General features: G+C 36.6%; 1 protein-coding gene and 1 pseudogene across 2 annotated transcripts in view; one reads left to right on the plus strand and one right to left on the minus strand.

Annotated features, from left to right (window-relative positions):
- Positions 1–24,513, plus strand: part of TPK1 (thiamin pyrophosphokinase 1) — a 254,862-nt gene that overhangs the window by 90,002 nt on the left and 140,347 nt on the right. For both annotated transcript variants that reach the window (XM_037835935.1, XM_037835936.1), the window contains exon 4: positions 892–961. In XM_037835935.1, the coding sequence (XP_037691863.1) occupies positions 892–961 (70 nt within the window). The remainder of the gene's footprint in view (positions 1–891; positions 962–24,513) is intronic.
- Positions 15,103–16,208, minus strand: LOC119533965 (annotated as a pseudogene).

Genomic DNA, 24,513 nt, shown 5'->3' on the forward strand with positions numbered 1-24,513 from the left:
ATAATCCTTAACCACTAAAAACTAGTGTTTCATAGTTTCTCATATTACTTTAGTACCTTAGTTTTTACATAAAAATGGCCCATGAACTTGTTTATTTCATTTACAGAGAATTGGTTTATATACTCTGAGGATAATTACTGATAGTTTACTGTCTGTTTCTATTAATCATTCTTTTCAGCCTCCCTAGTCAGTTGTTCTATGCCTTATTTTATGTGTGAAATCATCACTTTCTTTTAGCTTTTGATGATTATGAGCTTTTAAGTTTTTAAAATTTTTTAAATATATTTTTTAATTAGGGAAGTAGGTTTGTAGGTGCAATTGCTTGACCAGCAACATCAAATTCTAGAGTGATAGTAGGGGAAGGAAGAGTTATAAACCCAGAGGCAGTAGGTTTTAGTTGATTATCTTAATATTTTCCAAGTTTTGGTGAATTTTGTGCCACCTTCACAATTTTTGCAGTATTCACATATCATATTATTATTTTAAAATAAAACTTGTGTATATGCTTATTATTTATTTTAAAAGATTTTTATATCGTAATACCAAGAATAACTGTTTTAAATAGCAAGTACCTGTAAAAATGAATAAAACAAGGGAACAAGACAATGTCAGTAAGTTATAACTAATCAGAGGAATGGAGAAGATGCAAACAGGGAACAAACTTTGTCTGTATGTGATTCTGTCTTATTTACTTGTCTATGTGCTATGCAGAATCATTTTGAGCACCACAGCAATGTTACTAGCCGAATGTAAAATGATCCAAGGACGGAGGAGTGAGTCTGGGTGTCTTAGTGTCAACTTTTTAATATTTAATCTTTGAAATATATTGCTATAACCTTCCAGTTGTTGAAATTTTCTTTCTTTCTTTTTTTTTTTTTTTCCCGTTTGAAGCTCTTTTAAAAGCCTGTGCTGATGGAGGTGCTAACCGCTTATATGATATCACTGAAGGAGAGCGGGAAAGGTATGTTTTCTTTTTAGTCATTGCCACAATGCCATTAATTCTGTTACAGTTTATTCTACCCACTTCTTACTAAATAGCCACTGTTAATTTCCTTCAAACTTCTTTGCAAAAAACACGTCAGTGAGAGAGAGCTGCATTATTTCTTTGTTTTAAATGATATCTCTTGGAGAACTATGCCAATCATATTCTTATTTTAAAGAGACTCCTACCACTTCAAAAGCCTCATTAAGTAACATTATCAAATATTGATAGTGGTAAGGACTTTGAGCATTGGCTCAAATAAAATTTCAAAGACAGTTTATTCAGTTAAATGAATAAAAAGTGATCTCATGTAAATGAAATATATTTTTTGTAGTCAGATAATTTTATATTAGTAAAGCCCAGTATAACTTATTCCAACTTCATTACTTTTGAGTTATGCATTCTTTTAGGTAATTAATAATTGATTTTTTATTGATTTGCTATGTGTTTTGTCAGGTTTTCCTGATCTTTGCATGGTGAACTTTTTTTTACATGAGAATATCTTTGATAGAAACAGTTTTTAAATATTCCACATTGCCAACATGTTTGTAGTCCAACCTCTTGGCAAAAACAAGAATTTATAGTATATATAAGTAGACTACCTATAGAATGTAGTTCTCCCTCCATTATATGTGTTATTAAATGTATGGAACTGTTTATGTTTTGAGAAATCACCTCCTTTTCCTACTGCAAAAAGTATACCCTAGATGTGAATTAAACACACACGCACACACACACACACATATATGTATATAGACAGACAATGACTATATATATATATACACACATATTTATGTACATACATATTTGAAATGGTGTAATTTTCTTTATGGCATCAAAATTTATAACTTTTGGACCTCTAAAATTGGAGCTTCTTTTTTTAAATGCAATTTTATTGACATATGTTCACATACCACAAAAACCATCTGTAGTGTACAATCACTGGCTCACAGTATCATCTCATAGTTTTATATTTATCCCCATGATCAGATCAAATTTAGAACATTTTCATTACTCCAGAAAAGAAATAAAAAGGAAAAAGAAAACCCAAATCCTCCCGTATCCCTTATCCTCTCCTGTTGTTGACCCATAGTATTGGTGTAGTACATTAGTTACTGTTGATGAAAGAGTATTAAAATATTACTGTTAACTATAGTCCATAGTTTGCAATATGTGCATTTTCCCTCCATATATCACTCTATTATTAACTCCTTGTAATAGTGTCTTATATTTGCTGTAGTTCATGAAAGAATTTTTTTATATTTGTACAGTTAATCACGGGCATTGTCCACTACAAAATTCACTGTGTTATATATTCCCACATTTTAACTTCCAACTTTCCTTATGGTGACATACATTATTCTAAACTTTCCCTTTCTACCGCATTCGCATACCATTCAGCACTGTTAATTATTCTCACAATAATGTGCTACCGTCACCTCTGTTCATTTCTAACAGTTCAACTTAGTTAAACATTCTGCACATATAAAGCAACCAAGGAGATGCTTTTTGAAAGCTCTTATTTAAGTTCTTGTTAATGATGTTGCCATTAAGGGAAATGCAAATTTCCTTTGCATTTGAGATTGGACATGTTAATGGGTCAGGTTCTGGATGCATTATCTAAGAATATAGCAATAATGACATTAGGAGACAGTTTAGTCTACCTATTGGTATTTGCCATTTAGAGCAATTGAAAATATGGCTGATTTTTCCATAGTTACTTACTCAAGTAAATGTAAACTCCAAGAGAGCAAGGAGTTTTGTCTTTTTGGTTCAATATCAAGTCAGTTGTCTGGGAATAGTAGATAATAAGTGATTGTTAATAAAAGAAAACTTTTATATAGTTATTATATTCTCCCTTCTCTTAGAATTTTTATTTTATTGAGGTTCTTCACATATTAGAGATAGTTTGCCTCTGCTATGATTGCTGATATGTGTTCAGTAAACTGAGGCAGGTTGAAGATCCAGTTAAAAAACACAGAAAGGCACAGACAAGGACAATTGCTTTCTCCTATACTTCCAACTGATAGTTTTCCTAACCCTAGATACCTATTTTTTGAAATGTGGGGCAGTAAGGTGGGGAATCACACCTGTGTGCTAATACCGCCAACTCTGCAGCTCCAGCATGGTACCAGTTTGTGCTTAAAGAGACCTATGGTCATCCCGTAACATCCTCTCGAGTAGATAAAACTTTCCATTGGTCAGAACCAGAATGGTAAAGTAGGCGCACTGCCCCATTGGTCAAAATAATCATAGGCTACAGAGATAGGGGAAAACAAACACAGAAAAAGTAGGTTAACAGTTGGGGTGTTCTTTAGATGTATTGCAGTTGCTTGCTTGCACAAAAACTACCCCATCTTATGTGTTATGACCAATTTCATCTAGAATTTTATTTTTTGCCCCATCATTGCTAGGCATTGGATGTTTGTTTTGTTTTTCTAATGATGATTTATTGGCGCTGTATTAGATTGAGAAAACGTAAATTGTGCACTGAAAGAATATTGAGAGATGCCACCACTTTTCTCCTCTCATGCCACAATTACTCCTACTTCTGCATATGCTCTTTAAGAAGACCAGTGTCTCCTCTAGCCACTCACTGACAGGGGCTTGAAAAATAGTGAAAGCTATGGTAGTAATTACCAAACTTTTCTGGCATGAGGGAATATTTAAGAGAAATACAAACAAGTGCACAAATCATGAAGATAAAACTCAATGAATTTTCACAAAAGGAACACACCAATGTAAACAGTACCAAAGACAATAAATAAAACATTACCAGTATCATAGAGGTCTTCTTCATGATTCCTGTAATCTACCCCCAAAGATAACAATTATTTTACTTCTATATCATAGATTGGTTTTACCTATTTTTGAACTTTTATAAAATGGAATCATTATATTGTGGAATTTTGAATGTGTGATCAGGTTTTTGGTTAGAGGATTCATAGCTTATTCAGAATATAAAGGACTCAGAACCTGAAAAAAATTAAAAAGCATTGCTGAAGTTTCTGGTAGGGTAATTTTGGTTACCCATAATTATGGTGAGAGATGATGGGAGTAAAGGAATCAAGTAATTAAGGACATGAATATAAAAGACCTATAGAAACAAAAGAGAATTACAAAATTGGATGACAAATCAAAAGTAGTATTAGCAAAATGGGAGAAATAGTTTCTCTTGATTAGTCTTTTAAAAATAATAATTTAAAGATAGAAATAATCTATCTTTTAAGGATAAACATTTGTAAATCCTAGTTTTAAACAATCTGGCAATAAAACCATATGAGAACTTTGGAATGAGACAATAGAATAATCTAGTGTCAGAAATAAGAATGAAGCATTTAACTTGTGAGTCATTCATTTTTTCAATCATTTGCATACCTTCTGTAATTGGACACTTGTGGATGAGAATATATATATATATAAATAAATATAGTTCCTATCCTCAAGAAAGTTAGATTGTCATAGAAGTAAAGAGAAAATTATAATTCGTTATGATCAGTTCTAAAATGCATAAAGAGCAACTTGTAGTTCAGTGATAGGTTCTATGTCAGGTGCGGATGGCCAATTAATCCAGAGTGGAGGTATTAGAAAACATTCTGAGCCCCGCTAATGTGTGAGACAGGGTTAGGACAGAGAATGTGTGGTAATGGGAAGGAGGCTGTAGTTTCTCCTTTGTCTCCTGGAAAAATCTAAGCTCATGATGTTGTGATTCAGGGTTTTACCTCTCTTTCAGGTTTTTGCTTGCCATTGCTCAGGACTATTCTCAGGCTGATATTCAGCTTTACACTTTGATACTACTCATGATCCTTTCTGATTGACTGACCCTCCATTCTGATTAGTCATTGCTCATAGACCTGTGCTGTGCTGATTCTCAGATGGTTTTTATACCCATTTCTAACATTGCTTGCACTATCCTACCCCATGCATCAGTACTCAACTACAGTGCTATCTGTTCCATGAGACCCCCCTCCCCTTCCGGCCGTTGACCACTGTAATAATACTTTTAAATTAAAGTTTTACATTCATATTGCTGCAAAGATATATCTCATATCATAACTAGGTTGTATATTTCTAGTGATCCATTGTCCTTTAATTTTGCCTATTACTTTGTAATTATTTGCTTTTTATTTGTGTGTCTTATCTCTTTCACTTGGTTGTGGACTCTTTCAAGGTAGTAATCATAATTAATCATCTTAGGGTGCCTCATAGTATTTAGTATACTAATGAGCATCCAAGGATTTATTTAATTAATGATTTTTCATTGATGTCTTAGGTAGAAATGTCACAAGGACTGAGCCAAAGATTTCAAATTTATAATATCAGCTAATAGAAGTACTTGGTGCCTGAAAAAAACTTTGATGAATACAACTTATTAGTTTCTAGAAACCAGAAATGTCTTACATCTGAAAAGATTGTGCATTTTTATCTAAAAATCACTTTTAGTATATGTCCTGCTTATTTCCAGAATGTCTTATATTACATTGTATTCTAATTCCTGTCTAATTAGTCTGTTATCCTGAAGCCAAGGTACTTGCCTTTGAATTCATTGGTATTTTGAAAGCAACAAAAATGTGAGTGCTGAATGTGGAGAGAGAGTATTTTGTGTTGTATTTTTAATTTTTGAATTCATGGGACTCATCAACTTAATGTTTTGAGGAATAGCTATGAATTTTAGTATTGTAGTATATAGGATATTTAAAATTTGGGGTTGGGATTAGGTTAGCTTTCTAGCATAGTTAATAAATATAACTATCAGTTCTACTTATATAAACATTTTTCTAGGTTATCTCAGTTGCTGTTTTGTTTGATGTAAAAGATGAGCACACAACAAAAATTCCCTGCATTCATACAAATGATCATTCAATTAAACACTCACAATGGTGTGATGAGGGCAAAAACCTGTGGTGCTTGGAACAGAAAAGCAAGATTCATTCCTAGTACATTATTCATCTCACTTCATTAATTTTCTCACAATTAAGATTCCAGACTTTCTAGCTGTATATATTCCTGTAATTTTCTCATCAGCAGATCGATAACACTTTTCAGAGTGATCAAATAGGAATAGAGAATGTAACTCTAACTTTAAGAAACTGACTGGTTCCCAGTTTAATTAAATTCAAAATATAATTTAAATCCTAAATGATACAGGAGGCTAGCTGTTAAAAATTAGCTTTTAAGCCTTTTCAATCTAATCAAACCAGGCATCTCTAGAGGAGAACATCTGGTTTCAGTGTTGTTTTTTCTTTCTTTGGTGGCAAATAACTAAATCTGACTATCTGTGAGTAACTGATACCCATCAAAAGCAGTGGATTCTCTTTTTGATCAAGCCAAAAATCTGTCTCCCAGAAGTGTAGTAATTCTGATGGTTTTATAGTATCAAAAGATGGGCGGGTTTTAGGATAACGAACACAATGACTCCAGAGGATGTAATTAGAAGTGATTTAATTATTGAACACACACAGATTGATTGTATGCTTAGTTACAAAATTTATGTAAGAAAATGGCAGCCTTAATAGGATGATGGGCCTGATTTTTAGTATTTTAATGAGGTATAGGTCACTTATAGGTTAAAGTTTAAGCTACTGTGCATGTCAGGTGGGCCCATTTTGATTAAATCCGGCTTAGGTTATCCAGATAACTTTGGAATTGCATGTGTTAATGAACATTAGGGGCTGTTTTGGTGATCTTAAGACTCTGATAAAATGGGTACAAGTGAAGGTCAAGCACAAGATTTTTACAATCACAAGGGCCCAAGATAAAGGCTATAAAATTATTATCAGAGATCAAGGCAGCTGGATTACAGTTCAGGGATTTCAGGTATTTCCCTCTGTCTAATATACCAGAAAGTAAAAAAGAATTGTCTATGTAATAATTTGGTAATTATAATCATCCTTTAAATCCCAACTTCTCAGTTACATTACTTTTAACCATTTTGTTCTTTCAAGTCTATTAGGTTTGGTAACAGGTAGAAGCAGCTTCTAGGTTGGGAATTATGAAGGGAGAGAACATGCTAGGCTTTTCAGAATTCAAATCCTGATTCTTCTACTTCATTACAGTGAGAAGTTGGGCAAGTTAATTTAACTTTCTTGGGCTGTGAAATTTCAGGGAAAGATCACTATTTTTTGGAGTATTCCAATATACTTTTTTAACACAATAACTTATTTTTTTTTATTTTGAAATAAATTTGAAGTTATAGGAACAGTTGCAAAAACAATACTAACTCCATACACAGAATTCCATCATACCCTGACCCCCCTCCCCCGATAGCTCAGTCCACCAACTTTAACATGCTGTCACATCGCTATTTCTTTCCCTCCCTTTCTATCAGCCATCATCTATTGCTCTGTCTTCTGAACATATGAGAGCAAGCTGCACACATCCTTGAACATATACTATAATTCACGTATACACTTCCCATGAACAAGAACATTCTTTTATGCAATCCCATTAAGCGCAGCTAAGAAGTACAAGAGATTCAACAATGATACAAAGCTTACATTCTATATTTCCTTTACCTTATGTCTCAACTGTGTCCCTTTGAGCCACCTGTCCTCTATCCTCCAGTCCTGTCCAAGTTCATCCTTGGCATTCAATCGTCTTCTATTTAGACTTTTTTTTTTTTTTCAATTATGGAAACATATACAACCTAAATCTTCCCATTCCACCCCCTCCCTAGCCTTCCATTAGTGGGATTAATCACATTTAGAATGTTGTAATGCTCTTTCCCACCATCCATTACTAGAAATTTCCCTTCACCTGAAACAGCAACTCTACACTCAACTCCCCATTGCCCCTTCCCCCATTTCTCTTAACCCAAACTCTACATTTCATCTCTGTGGTTATACTCTCTGAAAATTTCTTTGTGTTTGCTGTGGGGCTTAAAATTAACCTCTTAAATTGATATCAGTCTTGTTTTTCTTTGATACTACCTTCACTTCAATAGGACACATAAACTATGTTCCTATACTCCTCCATTCCCCCACCTTTATATAGTTGTCTAAAATTACATATTTTACATTCAGTTCAAAACCACTGATTTGTCCTTAGAGTTTGTGTAATTTATATCATGTGGGAAGTAAATAGTGGAGTTAGATTTCAAAAATTTTTGACTTCTGTTTGTATTCCATTGTGGTTGGAGAATGTGCTTTGAGTTTATTCTTTTTTTTTTTTTTTTTAATTTCTTGAGGCTTCTTTTATGTCCCAAGTTATGGTCCCTTCTGGAGAAGTATCCGTGATCACTAGAGAGAAATGAGTGTCCTGGTGCTTTGGGATGTAAGGTACTATATATGTCTGTTAAAATTCTCTATATCTCTTTCTCCTTTTTTTGTTTCTCTGTCGGTAGGGCTCCCTTTAGAATCTGAAGTAGGGCAGGTCTTTTATTGGCAAAGTCTCTCAGCATTTGTTTGTCTGTGAAAAATTTAAGCTTTCCCTCAAATTTGAAGGAGAGTTTTGCTGGATAAAGTATTCTTCATTGGAAATTTTTCTCTCCCCGAATTTTAAATATACCATGCCACTGCCTTCTCACCTCCATGGTGCCCGCTGAGTAGTCACAACTTAGTCTTATGTTGTTTCCTTTGTGTGTGGTGAATTGCTTTTCTCTTGCTGCTTTCAGAACTTGCTCCTTCTCTTCCGTATTTGACAGTCTGATCAGAATATGTCTCGGAGTGGGTTTATTTGGATTTATTCTATTTGGAGTTTGCTGGGCATTTATGCTTTGTGTATTTATATTGTGTAGAAGGTTTGGGAAGTTTTCCCCAACAATTCCTTTGAATACTCTTTCTAGACCTTTACCCTTCTCTTCCCCTTCTGGGACACCAATGAGTCTTAAGTTTGGACGTTTTGTTTTATCTGTCATATCCCTGAGATCCATTTCGATTTTTTCGATTTTTTTCTCCATTCTTTCTTTTGTTCTTTCATTTTCTGTTCTGTGGACTTCTAGGAAACTGAGATGGTGTTCAGCTTCCTCTAGTCTCGTATTGTGAATATCCAGAGTCTTTTTAATTTGGCCAACAGTTTCTTTAATTTCCATAAGATCTTCTATTTTTTTATTTACTCTTGCAATGTCTTCTTTATGCTCTTCTAGGGTCTTCTTTAAGTCGCTTATATCCTGGTCCATGGTCTTCTTGATGTCTTTTAAATCCTTTGCCATGTTTCCGTTCCTCGATTGTAGTTCTTTGATTAATTGTGCGAGGTACTGTGTCTCTTCTGATAACTTGATTTGTGTGTTTGGAGTTGGATTCTCCATATTGTCTGGTTTTATCATATGCATTGAGATTTTCTGTTGTTTTTGGCCTCTTGGCATTTGCTCTGCTCAACAGGGTTCTTTCAAGTTGTAAAAAAAAAAAACTTATCAATTTTTCAGAAACACAGTTTGGTGGCATACACCTTCTCTAATTACCCAGCAGATGGCGTCTGTGAGTCACCTATACCTCTCAAGTCAGTTCTCCACCTTGTCCCCACGGTGTGTGCAGAAATGATTCTTGTGGGATCCAGCCGGAGAACTCAGCCTGGGTATGTTACTGGAGCCATCTGCCCTGAATGCGGGGTGCATGTGCAGGTAGCCAGGGAGGAAGGACAGCCTCAATATTCAAATTCCCCAGGTTCCTGGAGATTCAAGGCCGCCGCAAGAGTCCAAGCCTTCATTTCATTTCAGCCCCAGACCCTCTCTCTCGCTGTCCCACAAACCACCGGACTTGGCATAGCATCCCTGGGTTCTCTGTGCGGGTCCCCCCACCCAGCCGCGATCCTCCAGGACCTCTGCCGAGGGAATGCCGTGCTACATCACAAGTGCGCGCCATCCCTGAAGGGAAGCCCCGGGCCACTGGGCCGTGCCGGAGTGCTTTCAGCCTGATGCAAAAATGGCCGAATGGGGCGTCTCAACACCCCCCGCCTCACACAGTTCCTCCTTCCCAGCTCCGGAACAACTGGCGGAGCTCTGGGCTGTGGACACGGCCCCGGGCAAGAGTTTATCCAGCCCTCCAGGGAGCCAGCTGCTGGCTGCGGGGTTTCTTTCTGCTTCTGGCTCTCCCCTCTGTTCCCCTGGCCCTAAGGGTATCTGCAGCGGGTAATCTTCCAGGCCAGACACCGAGAGGCCGGCCCAGCCCCCTCTTGCTGTGTTTTACTGCATGGTTCCCACAATCGCAGCTGTAGCCACTCCTGGGTTTTTCCCTTTTTTTTTTTTTTTTTTCAAAAAGAGCCCATCAGGAGAGGCGGGGCAAGATGGCAGCATAGAGAGGAGTGGAAGCTAAGTAGTCCCCCTGGAACAACTACAAAAAACCAGAAACTATTAGTAAATAATCTAGAATAACTGCGGGGGGACAAACGAGACCATCCACTCATCATACACCAACCTGAATTGGTAGGAATGCCTGAGAACACAGCATAAAATCTGTAAGTAAAACCTGCGGATCGAAGTCGTGAGACCTCCTCCCCCATAGCCTGAGCTGCAAAGCCTCATGGTGCCAGAGAGACGCTCTCTCCCAGCAAGCGAATATAGCTCAGCTGAGCTCCAACTGGGGTTTTAAGTAGCGAGTGTGAACTGCTCACTACAGGTACGCATCCCCAAAAACAGACAGAGGCTTTGGGTGACGACTGACCTTGGAGAGCCAGAGGGTCGCCTTGGACTGGGTCTGAAGGGGACTATCTGTTTCTTTTTCAGCTCAGTGGAGAAAGCCCCAGTCATTTTCAGTTTCCAGGGCTGTGACTCAGGGAAGGGTGGAGATGCCACAAGCAGAGAGCGAGACCATTGAAATGCTAATGACCTCCACCTGGGGGGGTCTGTCTTCTCTAGGAGGAAAGGGGTGGGGCCCTTTCTATTCAGAACCAGACCCCAGAGCCTGGGGGAAAACAGCCATACCTCCTCACACCAGTCAAGAATTATAGGCTAACAGGCATCATCTGCTGGGCAGAAAAGCACAGTGACCTGAGGCATCACAGGGTGGAGCAATTTTCTAAGACACACCCTCAGTGAAACCAGATAGTGAATATTTCTTCCCTCTGGGACCTGAGCCTCTTCTGGTCTGGGAAAACCTGATTTGGATAACCAAGGAAACCATGCCTAGACAACAGAAAATTACAACCTACACTAAGAAAAACAAAGTTATGGCCCAGTCAAAGGAACAAACGTACACTTCAACTGAGATACAGGAATTTAAACAACTAATGCTAAATCAATTCAAAAAGTTTAGAGAAGATATTGCAAAAGAGATAGAGGTTGTAAAGGAATCACTGGGCATATATACGGCAGAAATCAAAAGTTCAAAAAAACAACTAGTAGAATCTATGGAAATGAAGGGCGCCGCACAGGAGATGAAAGACACAGTGGAAACATACAACAGCAGATCTCAAGAGGCAGAAGAAAACACTCAAGAACTAGAGAACAAAACACCTGAAGGCCTACACGCAAAGGAGCAGATGGAGAAAGGAATGAAAAAATATGAGCAGTGTCTCCAGGAACTCAAGGATGAAACAAAGTACAATAATGTACGTATCATTGGTGTCCCAGAAGGAGAAGAGAAGGGAAAGGGGGCAGAAGCAATAATAGAGGAAATAATTAATGAAAATTTCCCATTTCTTATGAAAGACATAAAATTACAGATCCAAGAAGCGTAGCATACTCCAAACAGAAGAGATATGAATAGGCCTACGCCAAGACACTTAATAATCAGATTATCAAATGTCAAAGACAAAGAGAGAATCCTGAAAGCAGCAAGAGAAAAGCGATCCATTACATACAAAGGAAGCTTAATAAGACTATGTGCGGATCTCTCAGCAGAAACCATGGAGGCAAGAAGGAAGTGGTGTGATATATTTAAGATACTGAAAGAGAAAAACCGCAAACCAAGAATCCTATATCCAGCAAAGCTGTCCTTCAAATATGAGGGAGAGCTCAAAATATTTTCTGACAAACAGACAATGAGAGACTTTGTGAACAAGACACCTGCCCTACAGGAAATAATAAAGGGAGCACTACAGGGTGATGGAAGACAGGAGTGTGTGGTTTGGAACACAATTTTGGGAGATGGTAGCACAACAATGTAAGTACACTGAACAAAGGTAACTGTGAATACGGTTGAGAGAGGAAGGTGTGGAGCATGTGAGACACCAGAAGAAAGGAGGAAAGATAAAGACTGGGACTGTGTAACTTGGTGAAATCTAGAGTATTCAACAATTGTGATAAAATGTACAAATACGTTCTTTTATGAGGGAGAACAAGCAAATGTCAGCCTTGCAAGGTGTTAAAAATGGGGAGGCATTGGGGGAGGGATCCAATCAGCATAAACTAGAGACTGTAACTAATAGAATCATTGTATTATGCTTCCTTTAATGTAACAAAGGTGATATACCAAGGTGAATGCAGATAAGAGGGGGGGATAGGGGAGGCATGTTAGACACTTGACATTGGTGGTATTGTCTGATTCTTTATTCTACTTTGATTTAAGGTTATTTTTCCTTTTGCTGCTTCCTAGCTGTCATTTTTTTTTTCCTCTTTCTTTTGCCTCTCTACCTTCTTTGACTCTCCCTCCTGCCTTCTGGAAGAAATGTAGATGCCCTTATATAGATAGTGGTGAAGGTGGTGAACACATAAATGTATGACCATGCAGAGAACCATGGATTATTTACTTGGGATGGAATGTATGGTGAGTGAACAAAACCATATTAAAAAAAAAATGGTTTGATGACAAAACCTCGAGGGCAATATACTGAGTGAAATAAGCCAGACACATAAGGACAATTATTGCAGCGTCTCATTGATAGGAACTAATTACAATATGTAAACTCATAGACATGAAATATAAGGTACCAAGTATAGGACGAGGCTTAAGAATGGGGAGTGGTTGCTTAGTATGAGCAGAATGTTCAATTAGGATGAACTTAAATGTTTGGAAATGAACAGGGGTGTTGGTAGCAAGATGTGAGATAACTAACAGTGCCGAATGGTGTGTGAATGAGGTCAAAAGGGGAAGCTCAAGGAAGGTTGGAGGTCAAAAGATGGGAATGTATAAAACTGAATCCTATGGTGGGCAATGTCCATGATCAACTGTTCAAATACTAGAAATCGCTTCCATGAACCAGAACAAATGTATGACAATACAATTAGAAGTTAATAATAGAGGGGCATATAGGGAAGAACTGTATACCTATTACAAACTGTATAGTACAGTTAGTATTTCAACATTTTTTCATAAACAGTAACAAATGTGCTATATCAATACTATGAGTCAACAATTGAGGGGGTTGGTTAGGGATAAGGGAGGATTAGAGTTTCCTTTCCTTTTTTTCTTTTTTCACCTTTCACTTTATTTCTTGTCTGGAGTAATGAAAAGTTCATAAAAATTGAACAAAAATTAAGTGTGATGGATGCACAGCTGTATGAGGGTACCCCGGGGCAAGTGATTGTACACTTTGGATCTTTGGATAATTGTATGGTATCTGAACAATCTCAATAAAAATGAAAAAAAAAAAAAAGAGCCCATCGGTCTCCAAACTCCAAACCCTGGCTTCCCCAGATAGCCGCATGGCTGCGGGTCTTCCAGCCAGCTTACGCACTCGTTTCAGAATGCAGACTCCCAGTTTCACCAAGTATACAGCCCATGGGAACTAGCAGACCTTGTCCAGCTGGCACATCACTGTATCTGGGTCACTCTCTGGCTCTTATCTGGTGTTTTTCACGGAGGTGTTCCTTTGCCCTGTCTCACCTAGCCGCCATCTTAGTTTCTCAACTTATTTTTAATAAAATACATTTTTCTCATTTGCTATTGCTGCCATTATGCAGAATACCAGAAATGGATTGGCTTTTACAAAAGGGGGTTTATTTGGTTACAAAGTTACAGTCTTAAGGTCATAAAGTATCTGTGGTAAAGCAGCAACAATAGGGTACCTTCACTGAAGGATGGCCATTGGTATCTGGAAAACCTCCGTTAGCTTGAAAGCCATGTGACTGTTGTCCGCTTTCTCCCAGGTTGCATTTCAGAAATGGTGTTCTTCAAAATGTTGCTCTTGTTGTGTTTTGTCCTTTCTTCACTGCAGCTCCTCTTCAAAGTGTCACTCTCAGTTGCTCTGAATTGCTCTGTCTGTGAACTCCTTTATACGACTCCGGTGATCCAGTTAACACCCACCCTGAGTGGGTGGGGTTACACCTCCATGGAGACTATTCAATCAGACATTTCACTCACAGTTGATTGAGTCACATCTCTATGGAAACTCAAAGGATTCTGATCTAATCAACACTTAACACATCTTCCCCTCCTACAAGATTGCATTAAATAATATGGCTTTTTCTGGGAGATAGAATATACTCAAACCGGCACATACATCATTCTGTTAACACGAGATAAACAATTTAAACCTTTTAGGTATTAGGGAGTGCAGTTAGACAGGAATGTAAGAGTCAATAAAATGTGAGTGTTAATGAAAAGCCGATTTTAATCTAAATTTCCATAGTGAAAAATCATGAATCTGGACTCAGTGTACTTCATGAGTGTCATTTATTAAATAAGATCAACCTAAAAGAAACAAAAAAAAAACTTCCAAACTTAGGAAAAAAAATAATTTTAAAATGTGTAGGATTTTTACAGTTTAGGAAAAACATTTGGTTCCATATGAGTTAGTTCATTTAACTAAACTTTTAAATTAGTTTCTTGGTTTCCTTACATATAAAATTATTATATAAGGAGACAAAATGTGAATAGGGGTACATAAGGGGTATTGTAGTAAAAAATTATCTTACATAACTTTTTAGATTATTTTCTTTTTAGCTTGCACCTTGTTAAAGTATTATACTCAATGTCAATTGTTCTGTATATCTCTTATATATCTTTGCTGTGTGCATTGCATTTCTCTTTTGTATATGAATCATACAATTAATACATGCTAATGGTAAAAATATTTTACAATGTATAACCAAAAGACAGGTCATCTGTTTTTACCCCTAATTACACTTTCCTCTCCAAAGATAGTCACTTTTAACATTTTAGTATGTGTTTTTCTCTAACAAGTTATATGCATTTTTGAACAAAGATCCTTGATATGATTGTTACATGATTTTTTTAGTCATTCATTATATTTTCATGCCTGAGCATAATTTTCAATTGCTCAAAAACATGTTGATGTGCTCGATTTTATTTGTCTGTAAATATATGTAACTTTTCAAATATGTAGTCAATTCCCCAACTTTTATATCGTTCTTCAAAAGCATCAACTTTCTCAAGACAATTAATACTGCATTTTGCACTAAACACATTTAATTTCAGTTTCTGAAAATATAAAATGGTGGGCCTACATGTTTAGTTGGATCATTAGAAATAACAGATGCGAGGTAGTAGAACCCTTTTCTTGTTAGGGACAACATAGTGTTCTCAGTCACCTGGATTAACACTGACCAAGGCTCCTCTTTCCCAAATCCTGTCAAAGTTGCCAATATTTACTCTGGAAAGATAAAAAATGCTACAACAACAGTACAATGTAATTGTTCCAGTCTGCTAATGCTGCTGTTGTGCAGAATACCAGAAAAGGATGGGCTTTTTTAAAGGGGGTTTATTTGGTTACAAATTTACAGTCTGAAGGCCATGAAAATGTCCAAATTAAGGCGTCAACACAAGTATGCCTTCACCGAAGGAAGGCCAGTGGTGTCCGGAAAACCTCTGTTAGCTGGGACATGGCTGGCATCTGCTGATCCCGGGTTCTATTCCAGCTGCTCTCTCAGCTCCTGTGCTTTCTTCAAAATGTTGCTCTTGGGGCATTTTGTCTTCTCTTAGCTTCTCCAGATGAAACACTGAGCTAGCATCCCCAAAGTGTCAGCAGAAGTCTGCTTTCAGCGGCTGGCTCCAAAATGTCTCTCTTAGCTGCTCTGAGGTCCCTCTGTTTGTGAGCTCTTTTGTAGGACTACAGTGATTAAATCAAAACCTACCCTGAATGGACAGGGCCCATATCTCCATGGAAATAATCCAATCAAATTGTTCACTCACGGTTGGTTGAGTCACATCTCCACGGAAACAATCAAGCAAGGATTCCAACCTAATCAACATTAATACATCTGTCTCCACAAGACTGCATTAAAGAACATGACATTTTAGGGGACATAATACATCCAAACCAGCACAGTAATGTTCCCTGAATAAATCTTAAATACTTTGGTTCCAGGAATTTCAGCAATTGGTTCTTCTGAGTAAGAAAGATTCAGCTCTATAAAAAAAAATTCTCAAATCCCAAATTCACTGATCTCCATACTATGTTCCCATGTCCGCAAAAAAAAAAAAAAAAAAAAAAAAGGCTATCCATTTTCTTGACATTAAATGATTATTTTTCAGGTTAAAAGGTTTTAAAATATGCATGTACAAGATAAGTAAACTATACTCAGAGAATCACTATAGTGCAGAATATGTATAAATACACGGGTTCTGTTTTATAGAACAGCCGTGGGCCTCTATTTCGTGATCCCCATGCCCTGACTCCTCCCCACACCCTGCCCCAGGACCCCCTGCCCTCTTGGTAAGCTCCCCAGCTTGCACAGTGGTGGAAATGGCGAGGGTGGAGTGAACACCCCATATTCCGATAAATTTGATGAGGAAATTCATTACTTTGGGCTTGTTATAAAAGTTTTGTCTAAGCTTAGCGGATGGAGAGTGATCCTTCTTAGCTACAGCATGATGAACTACAGAATAGTTAAATATGCACATGATATAGTTTTAGGCAATATTTATAAATAATAGTAATATTCCTGTTATAGTTAATGTTTTGCATGCAGTAATTATAATACTTTTTAGAAAGATTGTAAACATTTTTCATATAGTGGTTGGAATGGAAGAATGCAGTTTTGGTTTTATTGAGTTATAATTTCATGCAATAAAATTCATCCAGTTTAAACGTACAGTTCGGCAAGATTTGAAAACATATTCAGTTATGTGTCCACCACCCCAGTCAAGGAAAAAAAAACATTTCTGTCACCCCAAAAACTTCCTTCCCTTTGTAGTCAGTCCCCTCCTCTCACACCCTGTCCCCTGCAGCCTTCTTGAGAATCATACAGTATGTGACCTTTTGTGTGTGATTTCTCTAACTTACCAAAATGCTTTCGAGATTCATCCATGTTAATTCAGGTTTTCATTCCTTTTTTACTATGGAGTAGTGGTCTGTCATATGAGTACATCACAATTTTGTTTATTCATTCAATGCAGTTGATGTATCTGATTCTTAAAACTGGAATCTGTTACAGTTTTTCAAGTGCTTCATCAGAATGTAATTTCAGTATGCTTTAACATATACAGAAAGAAATGTGTGAACTTTGCTTAAGGAAGAATTTTGGTTTAGCTTGGTTCTTCTAAGCCTAGCCTTAAGCAGTAATTAGGTGTTGGCTTTGCTACATTTCTATTAAAATTATTTATGCAATCAAATTACTAAGCTTTATAAGCATATCAACATTTTTAGGTCTTTGAATCAAAATGATGGAAGGTAAAAAATGATTAGCACATTTAAAAGAGAATTTACAACCTCTTTGGAGGCTTGGTAATACATACATACAACAAACTGTGAGGGCATATTTATCTTGAATTATTGATTGGATTAGTTTAATGATATATTTTGGTGTTTTGGTTAATGCTGTAAATCAGAGATCTCAAAGTTATCCATGCATAGCCTTGAATCATTTTGGGGTCTGGGGTGGAGGGGAATGTGTATGCAGAGGTGCTATGTTTGTCAGATCATGCTTGAAGTCAAAATAAATTTTCAGAGAGAGATCATTTAAAGCAGCTGCAGGAAGTCAGCTAACAACTAAATTTAATCAGATGCACTGTTCTTTATGGCTATTCTATTTCATAAAGTATGTTCCTGACAAAACCCTTTTCCTTTCCTGCACTGTGGATGGAATCTTCAGAAATAAATTATTTTCAGGTGTATTTTTCAGAGAAACCAGATCTTTTGTCAAAAGTTTTGAATAACATGTGGGTCACAATAACAATAACAAATACACAATAAAGTAATAACAATAACAGTTGAATTGTTTTAGCACTTTTTAACACATACATTTGGATAATTCCTCTATGTTATTTTTGAAAGCAAAATAATTTATTAATCTTGATTTTTAGTTTATAGGCAGACCCTAGCATTGTAAATTACACATTTTTTCTTTTGTTCTTAGCCCTATTTATTGATAGTACTGAAATGTTTCTTTGGAGAGAGGTGAATTCCATATCACTCATTCACTTTTTTGTTGGTTTGTTTTTTAATGCAATTTTATTCACACACCATACAAACCATTTGAAGTATACAATCACTGGCTCACAGTATCATCACATGGTTGTGCATACATCCCCATAATCAAATGTAGAACATTTTCATTAATCCAGAAAAGAAATAAAAAGAAAACCGAAATCCTTCCATACCCCGTATCCTTTCCTATTATTGATCCATAGTATTAGTGTGGTACATTTGTCACTGTTGATGAAAGAATTTTGAAATATTGCTGTTAACTGTAATCCACTGATTGCGATAGATACGTTTTTCCCATATACCTCTCTGTTATTAACTCTTTGTAATAGTGTTGTACATTTGCTCTACTTCATGAAAGAACTTTATTATATTTGTAAAGTTATTGGTTTTGTGGGAAAATATCCAAGAGACAATTACATCATGATGAGTTCTGAGCTATCACTTGCAAATCAGTCCTGTGCTAGGGATCTGAGACTTACTGGAAGGTATTTTCCTTGAAGTCTTCAGTTTTGCCTCTGTAGCCAGAAAGGTCAAGAGTATGCTGAAGAATCTTATGGTTTTAAAAATATAGCAGTATTTTACCACCCCAAGAAAAAATCATGATTTTAAAAATTTTTCACTGGCTTAATAATTGTGAGAGGGAATTAAATGGTCACCTCTCTACATATGTGATTAAAAAAATCTCTCAAGCATCCTGACAAGTTTAATAACATTCCTCCCAGGAATTGTAATTCTTCCCTAATTTTTTTAAAGCTTATTGTCAATATGAAGATTCTCCCTGAATTCATTTTATTGATTTTTTTCCTAAATGAACTCCACTCTTATGATTCATACTTTTCATGAGAGTTTTTGTTTGTTTTTAAAGATATTTTTGCTGTTTGCTTTCCTCTCAATAAAATATTAGTAAGACAAGCTTATTACGTAACATAGAACTTTCTTTACTGAATCTGGATCTTTGTGAAAATATGATAATTTTTGTTTTAAATTTTACTTTAAGATAACTTTCCCAGATTTATTTTCTTTCAGTAAAAAAAATTACAGGTTTCCAAAGCATAATACTTAGAAAGGCAACGGAAGTTTGGAAGCTTAGAATGCAGTTTTCTTTGTATAGCTATCATCATTTATTCACTTCCATGCAAAATTCACTTACTTATTGCTAGTGGCCTCAAGTGTGTATTCAACTTTTTCCTACTAGGTTCTACATTAGTAGGTTATTAGTAACTGGAGAGCAGTTCCATGTTTTAGCAACAAGAAAAACAACTACAGTTCTGTCTTCTTAGCATTTTATCAGTCACTGAAAAGAACATTTTCACATAATAGTGTGGTCTTTTGATTCCTATTACTAGTAATAGGGCTTTCATAGTGAATTTCCTCCATGTGGCAGTTGTTCTCCAAAGCATGCTTTTGATAATGTATTGCTGATTGTGTGTGTGTGTACATGAAATAAAATTAGGATATTTATATGTATATTATTTTTACATCCCTGTTTTTTTTAACATTATGTTATGAACATATTACCATGCCTTTAAATATAAATTTTATTTGTTGCATTCTAATCTAGCAACTATTCTCCATGTATCAGAAAGACATGTGTATATTTAAATTGCTTTGATAAGTAAACTTTTGGTAGTTTTTTTTTTTTTTTTTTTGGTAGGAGTTCCTTACACTTAGAGTAGATTCATAGGTGTTAAAATTCAAGGTCAAAGTTATGAAGTTGTCTTGTTTTAAGTTTGAATACAGGTTGACAATTTGTTTTCATAATATTTGCTCTTATCTTTGCTTTCATCAACAATGTAAGATAATGCCCACATTACTCTGCATTTTTGCCAGTTTTGTTAATTTAATGTTTCATTAATGTATTATGCAGGAAATTACATTCCATCGTTAGTTTAGCATAGTTTTGATTACACAGTCATTCTTTATGACAGGTAGTCTTCTTTCCTGATTTCATTACATTGCCCATAAATAGGCAGTAAGAAATAAACATTTTTTTTTTTTTAAAAAAAGGAGAAAAAATAAAGCAGGAGAAAGGAGTAACATTGTTTTGGAGTGGAATAGTAGCAATTAAAGTGAGGGAGGAGCAGGCTATCTGTTAGTGACATAGTGGCATTTATCACTAGCTGTATTTATTGAGCTCTGTATTTTGTGTAAACTGAATCATACAGGAGAAGCATAAAGAAAATAAATTACACAAAGCAATTCACTATTAATAAGCTAGCCATAAAATAATAAAAATTGATACTGCATGAAAAGTTAGAACAAATGAGTTCATGATGAGAGAGACAATGGAAAGAAGAAAAATAAAGTAGGAAGAGAAAAGAGGTAAATGAAATGGTTTGAAATGAAGGAAGAAAATAAGCAGTTTAAGTGCTATGAAGACTGTGTCCGTATTTCTTAGATTAAATCTATTTCAGTGATTCAGTTACTCATATTTACAGCTGGCAAAGCTGTAATCTGTAAAGGATGCCAGCGTGACTTTAAAGCTCTCTTACTTCCGGGACAGCACTTTGCATACAGTACTCCACAAATGTTGTCCACAACTCATTGCTTTTTTCTTGCAGTTTTCAGAACCCTCTCCTTATCTTTGGCATTGGACAATTTGATTACTACATGGCTGAGTGTGGTACTCTTTGATTTTATCCTGTTTTGGTTTGGAATTCTTGAATGTGCATCTTCATGACTTTTGTTAAATTTGGGAAGTTTTTTTTTTTTTTTTTGGTCATTATTTCTTTGAATATTCTTTCTACTCCTTTCTCTCTTCTCCTTCTGGGACTCCCATAATGTGTACTCTTGGGTTTCTTGGTGTCCCATTGGTATCTTAGGCTCTGTTCATTGTTTCTTTTTATTGTTTGCTAGTTTATTTTTCCATATGAGCAATATTTACAATAACAGAGGAACCACTCTGCTCCTTCTGGAACAGAGCCAGGGACCCATCATTGTAGCACAAGTTGGCTCCTCCCTGGATCGTGGAGATGGGGAAGAAAGAGGAGTTAGCAGGGATACCAGGATCTTCATCTGTGGTTTTGAAACTGTTTTCTTCTTTTTTTCAACACAGTTTCATCCATACACCATACAGTCCATCCAAGTGTACAATCAGTGGCTGAATTTTCTTGATTGAACACTTGCCCAGTTAATGCAGCCCTTTAGCTGTTTTCTCTGGTTTTCAGGAAGGTTATTGACTTCAGAATGCCTCTCAGGCCTTTGCTCGAGGGGGATTGGGACAATGGCCACCCTTAGAGAAGTCTCTCAGTGATCTGAAGTAAATGATCTTGGATCAGACTACACACCTCTGGAGTTTCTAGGACTAGGTCTTTATGTCCCACCCTGGCACCAGTAAGCCGTGCATCTGTGTACTCGGGGAATATCAAGATCAGAGCAGATTCTGTTTCAAAGAACAGGCAAGCTAAGAAACTAAAATCTACAAGAATTGCTTAAAATGAAATGGAAGGGGGAGTGACATCATCAACATGGTGATGTAAACAGCTACTGTAAACTTCTCTCCAGAGATTCCAACAATGAAAAGGACAATTCTGATTTGTTTGAAACTCTGAAGGAGGATACAGACTGGAGTATGACCCTGCAAATGCCACATTGAAGAAAGAGAAGAAATATCAGGTTGGAATTTTCCGTCCCAGACCAGCTGGTCCTCACCCCTGCCCCTCACTTGGTCTCCGTGTGGGAGAGGCACTGAAGCGGCAGATCAACCCCTCTCACCTAGAACAGATTTTAAAATCTCACAGCAATGAAAATACCATCTCTGTTTGAAGACCCAGTGGACAGGGGAGGACATTTCAAGACCCAGATCAGTGAAGGACAGAGTCTGAGAACATGCGGACAGAGATGCGTTTCCAGCCCTGGGTCTGAAAGCCCTTCCCCCACCCTTGAGGGAAGCAGCAGCTGGCGGTGGCCCCGAGGCAGAGCAGCCTCTGAGGACGATTAAGTTACTGAACTGCACCATTTGCTGGACAGTCCAGAAAGTGCAAGGACCCTTTCTTAGGAACATAAGAGCTGGTCTATATGCCCTGTAGAGAAACCCGGCCTTGTTTTGGTTGAGAAATAGGGAAGACCCAACTATTAAAGCAAGGTCCCAAAACAAACCCAGGTCTTTTTCGCCGGTGGAAAATAGAGCACCACTGGAAGCCAGCAGATTTTTATTACCACACACAGTGAACTTGCTGGGGTGCCCAGTGCCTACCTCCCATCCCTGTGGCAGGCCACGGTGGGTGCCTGATTTGGGGAGGAAGACTGGGGGCTGAGCCAGTCTGACAACTGGCCAGGGAGAGAAACAAAGAAAAGAAAGACCAAAGTCAACTAACAAGAAAACCTGACATAAAAGAGAGAAAACAACCTACAGAATAAACCAATCAAGAAGATCACATGCCAAGACAGCAAAAAATCATGAGCCACATCAGGAAGTGGGAAGATATGGCCCAGTCAAAGGAAGAAACTAACATTTCAATTGAGATTCAGGAATTGAAACAGCTAATTATAGATGTTCAAACAAATCTTTTAAATCGAATCAACGAGGTGAAAGATGTGACAAGAGAGAGACAGGATATAAAGAAGACATTAGGTGATCATAAGGAAGAATTCATAAGCTTGGAAAAACAAATGGCAGAACTTATGGGAATGAAAGGCACAATAGAAGTGATGAAAAACACAGTGGTGACATACAACAGCAGATTTGGAGAGTCTAGTAGAAGAAAGGCTCAGTGAGATGGAGGACAGGAAATCTGAAATCCTGCACATAAAGGAACAGATATATCTTTTATTAGAGTTGGGAATTTTTTGTGAGACAGATATGTTTCAATCAATCCTCCTTCACTGATATCAACAGATGTCTTATGAAAGACAATATTTGCATCCTATCACATTATGATTAGGCATCTTTTCTAAATATGACAGTCTCCCTCTTGATTATTATGTGTGATGTATCCTTAGCTCATTAATTGATCTCAGCATTTTCTGGACTTTTATTTTGTCACCAATGGCATGTGTAATAAGAGTTAAATGTAATTGTCAGAGGCGCTAGTGCCATTTGTGAAGACCTTGTAATACTAACAAGTTAGTGCCCATAGAATTGTATCTTTTAGAACCAGCAGGGTAGGCCCTGTGGATTGAAGATAAGAGATGTATTCATGTGATCTATGTCAACAGTAGGCATAAATGTGATCAGTGGCTTTGCAAATCCATACCCTTTAGTTGGTTGCTATGTGTAATCTGTCCCCAAAGAGTTCTGAAAATAATCTTCCTGTATAAATTGTCATTTATATAGCATAGCTCCTCTATGTCTGTTAAGTATCATCCCCAATAAGTACCTCTTCAGAATGCTCAGGTGTCATAGCAACAGGTGCCTTAGAAAACAATGAGATGAGTTTTTAATTGCAGCATCAAAAAGTACAAGTTTCAAAAACTATTGTATTATATGCTGGGAAGTTATAATTATTTTAGACCTCTCAGCATGTCTATCAGGTACATTTTGACATGAATATTCTTAAAAATGAGCAACCTGGTTTAATTTAAAAAACACATTACATTAGGAAAAATTCATTAAAGTTTTAACAGAGGTTAGTTATATTATCTATAATTTTGTTTTTTTCTATTACTATTTTCTATGAAAATATAAATGAAGTTGGATGATTGCTTTCTTTTATTATTTGCAGTGGAAGAGAAAAAGAGATCTAATTCTCTTCAAGATGATTTATTATAAGAGTACAGAAGTTTAGCTACCTTCTTGCTTCCTGTGGCTTTCTCTCCGTATGTCTAAATTTTATTCCACTTATAAAGGACTCCAGTAATAGGATTAAAATACATCCTGATTGGGTTGGGCCACACTTTAACTGAAGTAATCTCATAAAAAGGTCCTACTTAAACTGGGTTCACACTCCTTGAATAGATTAGCCTTAAGAGCATATTTTTCTGGGGTACGTACAGCTTCAAACTACCCAACTAGCCCTAGAGACAAAAATCTCTGGTCTGCCTGTATCTCAGAAATATTGGAGGGATGATCCCTTTATCCCTTCATATGTGTATGATTTGAGTGTGTGTTTGAATGGTGGGGGGTGGGGGTTGGGGTTGGGAGATTTTAAAGAAATTTAAAAATGAGTGAATTTATACAATAGGAGGAAAAAGTAATAATCTATTTCAGTACTAATGGGAATATAAACTATTTACTTAAGTAAGCGTAAAAAGAAATGAAAGTCATAAATATGATGGCTGGGAAATTTTGAGGAAGATGATGTTTAAATCAGACAAGGTGGTTTAAAAATGTAGGTTCTTCTGTTTACTTCTGAATTGTGCCTTATTCTGAAATTAACTATAGTCCTTTT

Source organism: Choloepus didactylus, chromosome 5 (genome assembly GCF_015220235.1).
Source record: "Choloepus didactylus isolate mChoDid1 chromosome 5, mChoDid1.pri, whole genome shotgun sequence".
NCBI classification, from domain to species: domain Eukaryota; kingdom Metazoa; phylum Chordata; class Mammalia; order Pilosa; family Megalonychidae; genus Choloepus; species Choloepus didactylus.